At 47.8% G+C, this 8,021-nt stretch overlaps 1 protein-coding gene across 1 annotated transcript; it reads left to right on the plus strand.

Moving 5' to 3' along the window:
• The first annotated feature begins 280 nt into the window (after positions 1–280).
• On the plus strand, positions 281–2,023 carry LOC109768745 (very-long-chain 3-oxoacyl-CoA reductase 1). Its single transcript, XM_020327477.4, has 4 exons — positions 281–821; positions 908–1,196; positions 1,298–1,367; positions 1,484–2,023. The coding sequence occupies exons 1-4, from the start codon at positions 494–496 to the stop codon at positions 1,781–1,783; spliced, it is 987 nt and encodes a 328-aa protein (XP_020183066.1). The 5' UTR covers positions 281–493; the 3' UTR covers positions 1,784–2,023.
• Positions 2,024–8,021: the final 5,998 nt, after the last annotated feature.

Below are 8,021 nucleotides of genomic sequence, written 5' to 3' on the forward strand. Positions count from 1 at the left end.
TTATAAATGTAGAATGAACATTTTATAAAATATATGATGACCTTTTTTAATAGGTTGATGATTTTTTTGTTCACAATGAATATTCTGAAAATACATAATGAACATTTCTTAATGCACGATTAACACTTTTAATATATGATGTAGAATTTTTAATACATTCTAACATATTTCATATACACGATGAATATTCCCTAATACACAATGAACTGTTTTCTAAATACAGTAACACAACAAACATTGGTGAGATCGTCGTTACATGTAGCTAGTAACATGGGTTCATATGAAAAATTGAAAATACATGTGGAAGATATTAGTTATATCTCCTATATAAATGGCTTGGTTAAAGATGGCTTTGCTTGTTTGTCGTCCCTTGCTACTAGCCTACTACTATATGGTAGATGCTTCGTTTCCTCGCGACGAGGAGTTGAGGACGCACCAGGGATTAGCACAGTAGCCATTACTTAATCCACAACACACGGCGAGAAGGAAGGATATGATGGCATGGTTCGCCTCACTGGTCATTCTTGGCAGCGTCTATGTAGCCGCCTTGGCGTTCCGCCTCCTTTCGCACCTTACCGTGTGCCTCCGCCGTCCAAAGGACCTCCGGCGCTGCTATGGCACGTGGGCCGTCCTCACGGGGCCAACATCGGGCATTGGCTGGTCCGTCGCCATGGAGCTTGCGCGCAGGGGACTGAACCTTGTCCTCGTCGGCCGTGATCCGGCAAAGCTCCGTGACATCTCCGAGACGATATCCAGGGCCGCTCCCACCGTGCAGACCAAGACTGTACTCTTCGACCTGTCGCTCCTCACCACCGCCCAGGGTGAAACAAGCGCATAGCAAACTACACACCTACACAAGCATGCATCCATTCCATGTATTTAAGCTAAGCGTGAGCTCATTTGGCAGGTGAGGAGGCGATGCGGCAGCTGCAGCAGACCGTGGAGGAGTTGGACGTTGGACTGCTGGTGAACAACGCGGGCGTGCTGGAGCCCAGCGCGGTGTTCCTGCACGAGGCCGACGTGGAGGCATGTGTGGATATGATACGGGTGAACCTGCTAGCGCTGACCGAGGTGACGGCGGCAGTGATTCCCGGCATGGTGAATCGCGGGAGGGGAGCTGTGGTCAACTTGGGCTCGGCTTCGTCGGAGGCCATCCCATCCTTACCCCTCTACACGATGTACGCCGCAACTAAACGGTAAGCTAGAACAAGCTAGCTAGGTACCTAGCACATACATACATCTTAAGCAATCAATGACCTTGACTGCTCATGTTGTTCCAATGATACATTGCATTCAGCTATGTCGCTCGGTTCTCGAAATGTCTTCACGTTGAGTATAGACGCAAAGGAATCGATGTGCAATGCCAGGTGAAGTAACTCACCGCCCATAATCTATACTATATATGTACTCCTACGTTCCCGAGTCTTTGTGGGATAGAGCAGCCACGAGCCAGCACTATATTAACGTCCATTCGAATCTGCAGGCACCGTTCTTCGTGGCTGGCACAATGGCGTCAAGATTCGCCGAGGCCAGGCGTTTTGTGCCATTGACGCCAACGCCAGACGCCTACGCCCGCGCGGCAGTGCGCTGGATCGGACACGGCCCACTATGCGTGCCCAACTTCCGACACCAGATCATGTGGTTCTTTGCGGGAATTGCGCCTGACTTTTTGCAAGATGGAATCCTCCTGCGTGATCACCTATGGCAAAGAAATGAGTTACAGACAACGAGGTCGTTGCCCGAGGTGTGCCCTATTAAGCAAGGTGGACATGCGGCTGCCTGAAGCTGTGTTTGCCAGACAATTAATTGCGTAAAACGCTTACTCTACTACCTCCGGATAGGAATATAACTGAGGCACATGAATTTAAGTCTGTAATCTATTCTACTCTCTACTATTAAAGGGAGTCGGTAGCGTTTACTCCACTGCGGTTAATCCTCTCCCACCTATTTTTTCATATCGTACCGATATATTTAAACCAGGTTTTAGCCCATGCCCTATTTAAACCAATTTTATTGTTGAGTATAATGTCTATTAGGAAGTATAGGATACACTAGGATTTATTTATGCCTTGTCTTGTACTTCAAGTTGATCATTGTACTCATATATATATATATATATATATATATATATATATATATATATATATATATATGATCACAAGGCTCAAGCAATACAATCAACGATTCCACCAATCTCTCTCTCCCTTCTAATATGGTATTAGGCTAATCTCGACCCAAACCATAGCCACCGCCGCTTCCACACCGCGCCGCCCCCGGGGCGGTCGTTCTCCATGATCGTCACTGGGGGCGCGCAACCCGTACCTACGGTTCATCCGCGGATCGTGTTGATAGGCTACAATAGAGAATCTTTTTCTTGATCTGTTGATTGAGGTTTTCTCTCTCGCCGATCGGTTGATCGGTGTTCTTTTTTCGTTTTCCGATCTAAGATCCGATTGTGTCGCCCGTCGCCATTCGTCATCTAGAACACAGCTCTACTTCGCCCTCGACGGACAACATCGGCATCTTCGACTGTGCGGCCGGAAGCGCCTCCGCATCGACCCTCGCGCCGTCGTCCCGTGGTTCTTTCATGAATGCACCGACCCACGCGCTGCCGCTGCATCGCCATTCTAGCCGTAGTGTCGTGGCCTGCGGTTGACCGCTATCTCAAGGCCGTCTGCTCCAGGCCGTCCCCGTGGCTACACCGACCTTCGCGCTGCCGCTGCGTCACCCCAGCGGGTCGTAGCAAGGGTGGCATGCGGTCCCTGCCACCGCCCTGAGGTCTTCCCCGCCATTGCCCCGACCTGCCCTCTGTTGCTGCGTCGACCATTCGGGCCGTAGCGCTGCGGCATGCGGTCCACTTCGCCGTTCACGCTGTTGACCTCTGTGTGGTCTGCGCCGCGCCACCCTCCTAGGCGCAGGAACGCCACCGTCTGCACAGGTCTTCGTCACGCTGTCGGGTTCTTCCTTGCCTACTTCGAGCACCGCCGCCGCGCTCCTAACCTAGCCGCCGCCGCCTCCTCAGGCCGTCGTCGCCGCTCTTTCTCCCGGTCCACCGCGACTAGCTCCACACCGGCCACCTCGACTCGAACTCGACCATGGCGTCCCTGGCACGGCTACCTCGACCACGACTCCACCGCCCTATGCTCTCGGGTACCTCGACAACTGCACAAAGGGCTACCGCCTTACTTGAGCAACCTCGTCGGTTTTCGCGCCAGCCATGACTTCCGCGATGCATCGACCGTTATGACTGTGGGGGGGTGTCCCTCGGCTTACCTTCGGATTCTTCTCCGGTCTCACTGTCTGCGTCGTTACCGTTGTGGGGGGGGGGGGGGGGGGATGTTGAATATAATGTTTATTAGGAAGTATAGGATAGACTAGGATTAGTTTCTGCTTTGTCTTGTACTTCAAGTTGATCATTGTACTCCTATATGTATGCCCACGAGGCTCAAGCAACACAATCAACGATTCCACCAATCTCTCTATCCCTTCTAACGTTTATCTGCCAATTTAGATCAATCTTCAGTATATTTGGTAAAAAAATTATGACTAGCTAAAAGCAACCATTAGCTAGAAAATGAATTTTAATCTCCAATGGTGTTACGTAGTGAACAAGATCATACATTTAGTTCGTTTGACTTGATATGGAGAGCAAGTTTGTTTATGTGTTCATTTGGCCACGTTCTCCCAGGCAACATCATCATTGATCTAAGATTCACGCAGCACATACTGACATACACATCAAGATAGAGATGGCTGACCTTTGATATATCGTACATACATAGGCACACCTAGGTATCCCTTGCAGTTTCGTCATTATTGTGCATGCCCGCATGTGTAATTTGATATGTGTCGCGGAATTATATACGGCATGCTACTCCATATATACGGGGAGCAAATGTTGTCGTCGGCACCTATCGGACAATTAATTAGAAATATTGTATTTTACAAAAAACAAATTGTCGTCAGGTTAAATGTGTGCCGCAAATCGGTAGCAACGTTCAAACGCGTCTCCTCGTTGGTGTGGTAGATATAGCGAAGTAGTGGGCCCCACGGATGACGGCAACTGGTGGAGACCAAGTGTAGTAGGATGTAGCTAATATCTTCGCAGTTGCTAGATGCCGATGTGAATCTTGTAAGGTTTCAGTTGCAGGTTTCGGATATCCCGGTTCGATAATGACACGGATCAAACTTTACCAATTATTTAAGTAGTTGAGAGGAGTGCAATTTGATCCTGTGCAGGAGCTAGTTGTAGAGGCCAATTTCGTGAAGTTACAGTGGCAGCTATCCACTATCCCAGTTCAATAATGACACGGACCAAAATTTTCCAATTAATTAAGTAGTTGAGAGAATTGTGCTTCCATTACATACCATGCCTCGTTGATTTTAGCACGTACTCTATCCTTTCACATTACTTAGGACAACGGGCGAGCGAGTCATACTCGGTATTAGTTGACCTTCCATCGGCTAATAGAGGGAAATTAACTAAAAAATGCATGCTTGTAATCCAGAATTTACTAAAATGATAGAAATATTTATCTACGTTAGTAGAAAAAGAGGCTTCCATACGCCCCCATTAGTCCCTAAAATAATCGAACCGCGACCAAAGGGTCTTTAGTCGCGGTTCGGGAGGAGACCCGCGACCAACTATCTGGGCCCAGCGCGCTCGGTCGACAGCTGGCGGACGGGAGGGGCTTTAGTCCCGGTTGGCCTGGCCAACCGGGACTAAAGGTCCTCAGGCTGGCCCGAAGGCCTTTAGTTGCGGTTGGCCAGGCCAACCGGGACTAAAAGCCCATCCCTGTATATAGGACTCAGCTCACTTCACTTAGCCACAATTCAGAAGGGGGGTGGTGGGTTTGCTTTTGGTTCCTCCTATGCACACAAGGTGTTCGATGAAATGCCCGAGAGCATTAAACAAACATGATATGAAGTGTCCGAGCCACACTTGAGCTTTCTCATTTATTTTTCCTCCGCGATCGCGGTTAGCAACTTGAACCTTTCATGTGTCATTGATAAAATATGCATGTGTGTAGTTCATTGTTTAATTTGTATTATTTCTAGCTAGTTAGTTTAACAAATGCATGATGGTTAATTATATACTTTATATAATAATAATGCAGATGAATCGGCAATGGATGTACGGTCCCCGACTCTCCGGCGAGTTCACTACGGGTTTGAAAGATTTCCTCGTAGTGGCAAATGCGAACAAGCAGCGAGGTTTTATTATCTGTCCATGTGCTGTCTGTAAGAATCAGAAGGGTTACTCCTCCTCAAGAGACGTTCACATGCACCTGCTTCGGCACGGTTTCATGCGAAGCTATAATTGTTGGACCAAGCATGGAGAAAGAGGGGTTAGAATGGAAGAAGATGAAGAAGGGGATGATATCGATGACAACTATCATGATCATTTCGGTGATACTTTCATGGAGGATGATGCTGAAGGTGGGGAAGGGTTAGGTGAAGGTGAAGAAGAGGCACATGATGAGCCCGCTGATGATCTTGGTCGGACCATTGCTGATGCACGGAGATGCTGCGAAACTGACAAGGAGAGGGAGAATTTGGATCGCATGTTAGAGGATCACAAAAAGTCGTTGTACCCAGGATGCGATAATAGTCAGAAAAAGCTGGGCTGCACACTGGATTTGCTAAAATGGAAGGCACAGGAAGGTGTAGCTGACTCATCATTTGAAAATTTGCTGAAAATGTTGAAGAATATGTTTCCGAAGAATAACGAGTTGCCCGCCAGTACGTACGAAGCAAAGAAAGTTGTCTGCCCTCTAGGTTTAGAGGTTCTGAAGATACATGCATGCATTAACGACTGCATCCTCTACCGCGGTGAATACGAGAATTTGAATGAATGCCCTGTATGCACTGCATTGCGTTATAAGATCAGAGGCGATGACCCTGGTGACGTTGTTGAGGGCGAGAAACCCAGGAAGAGGGTTCCCGCCAAGGTGATGTGGTATGCTCCTATAATACCACGGTTGAAACGTCTGTTCAGGAACAAAAAGCATGCCAAGTCGTTGCGATGGCACAAAGAGGACCGTAAGTCCGACGGGGAGTTGAGACACTCCGCTGATGGAACGCAATGGAGAAAGATCGACAGAGTGTTCAAAGATTTTGCAGCTGACGCAAGGAACATAAGATTTGGTCTAAGTACTGATGGCATGAATCCTTTTGGCGAGCAGAGCTCCAGCCATAGCACCTGGCCCGTGACTCTATGCATCTACAACCTTCCTCCTTGGTTGTGCATGAAGCGGAAGTTCATTATGATGCCAGTGCTCATCCAAGGTCCAAAGCAACCCGAGAACGACATCGATGTGTACCTAAGGCCATTAGTTGATGAACTTTTACAGTTGTGGGGCAGACCTGGTGTACGTGTCTGGGATGAGCACAAAGAAGAGGAATTTGACCTACGAGCGTTGCTTTTTGTAACCATCAACGATTGGCCTGCTCTCAGTAACCTTTCGGGACAGACAAATAAGGGATACAATGCATGCACGCACTGCTTACATGAGACTGAAAGTGTACGTTTGGGTAATTGTAAGAAGAACGTGTACCTGGGTCATCGTCGATTTCTTCCCCGAAATCATAACGTAAGAAAGAAAGGCAAGCATTTCAACGACAAGGCAGATCACCGGCCGAAGCCTGCGGAACGTACTGGTGCTGAGATATTTGATATGGTCAAGGATTTGAAAGTCATCTTTGGAAAGGGTCCTGGCGGACAATCAGTTCCGCGGGGAGTTGACGGGCACGCACCCATGTGGAAGAAGAAATCTATATTTTGGGAGCTAGAATATTGGAAAGTCCTAGATGTCCGCTCTGCAATCGACGTGATGCATGTTACGAAGAATATTTGCGTGAACCTGCTAAGCTTCTTGGGCGTGTATGGGAAGACAAATGATACAAAGGAAGCACGGCAGGACCAGCAACTTTTGAAAGACCCAGATGACCGGCATCCGGAATGGTTTCAAGGTCGTGCCAGCTACGCTCTTACCAAAGAAGAGAAGGTCATTTTTTTTGAATGCCTGAGCAGTATGAAGGTCCCGTCTGGCTTCTCGTCGAATATAAAGGGAATAATAAACATGGCGGACAAAAAGTTCCTAAACCTGAAGTCTCACGACTGCCACGTGATTATGACGCAATTGCTTTCGATTGCTTTGAGGGGGCTCCTACCGGAAAATGTTCGAGTAGCCATTGTGAAGCTATGTGCATTCCTCAATGCAATCTCTTAGAAGGTAATCAATCCAGAAGATCTACCACGGTTACAAAACGATGTGGTCCAATGCCTTGTCAGTTTCGAGTTGGTGTTCCCACCATCCTTCTTCGATATTATGACGCACCTCCTGCTCCACCTAGTCGAAGAGATTTCCATTCTCGGTCCTGTATTCCTACACAATATGTTCCCCTTTGAGAGGTTCATGGGAGTATTAAAGAAATATGTTCGTAACCGTGCTAGGCCAGAAGGAAGCATCGTCAAGGGCTATGGAAATGAGGAGGTAATTGAGTTCTGTATTGACTATGTTCCTGACCTTAAGCCGATTGGTATTCCTCAATCGCGGCACGAGGGGAGACTAAGTGGAAAAGGCACGATCGGAAGGAAATCAACGATATGTATGGACGGTCATTCTATGACTGAAGCACACCACACAGTTCTGCAAAATTCCAGCTTGGTGGCTCCGTACTTCGAGCAACACAAGAATATTTTATGCTCGGACAACCCGGGGAAGCCTGAATCCTGGATTAGAAAGGCCCACATGGAGACTTTCGGCAGTTGGTTGCGAAAACATTTAATGAATGACAATGATGTTGGAGATCAGCTGTACATGTTGGCCAAGACACCATCTTCGACTATAACGACTTTCCAAGGGTACGAGATAAATGGGAATACATTTTGCACCATCGCCCAAGATAAAAAGAGCACCAACCAAAACAGTGGTGTCCGCTTTGATGAAGCAACCGAGAATGGGCAAAAGGTCACATATTATGGTTACATAGAGGAGATATGGGAACTTGACTATGGA

This window comes from Aegilops tauschii, chromosome 7, assembly GCF_002575655.3.
Source record: "Aegilops tauschii subsp. strangulata cultivar AL8/78 chromosome 7, Aet v6.0, whole genome shotgun sequence".
Lineage (NCBI taxonomy): Eukaryota > Viridiplantae > Streptophyta > Magnoliopsida > Poales > Poaceae > Aegilops > Aegilops tauschii.

What these genes read in the sequence shown, in the direction of transcription:
- LOC109768745 (XM_020327477.4), top strand. Translation starts at nt 494, where the DNA reads ATGATGGCATGGTTCGCCTCACTGGTCATTCTTGGCAGCGTCTATGTA. An exon ending in GCTCCTCACCACCGCCCAGG is followed by an intron (nt 822 to 907) that starts GTGAAACAAGCG and finishes CTCATTTGGCAG; the next exon opens with GTGAGGAGGCGATGCGGCAG. An exon ending in GAATCGATGTGCAATGCCAG is followed by an intron (nt 1,368 to 1,483) that starts GTGAAGTAACTC and finishes TCGAATCTGCAG; the next exon opens with GCACCGTTCTTCGTGGCTGG.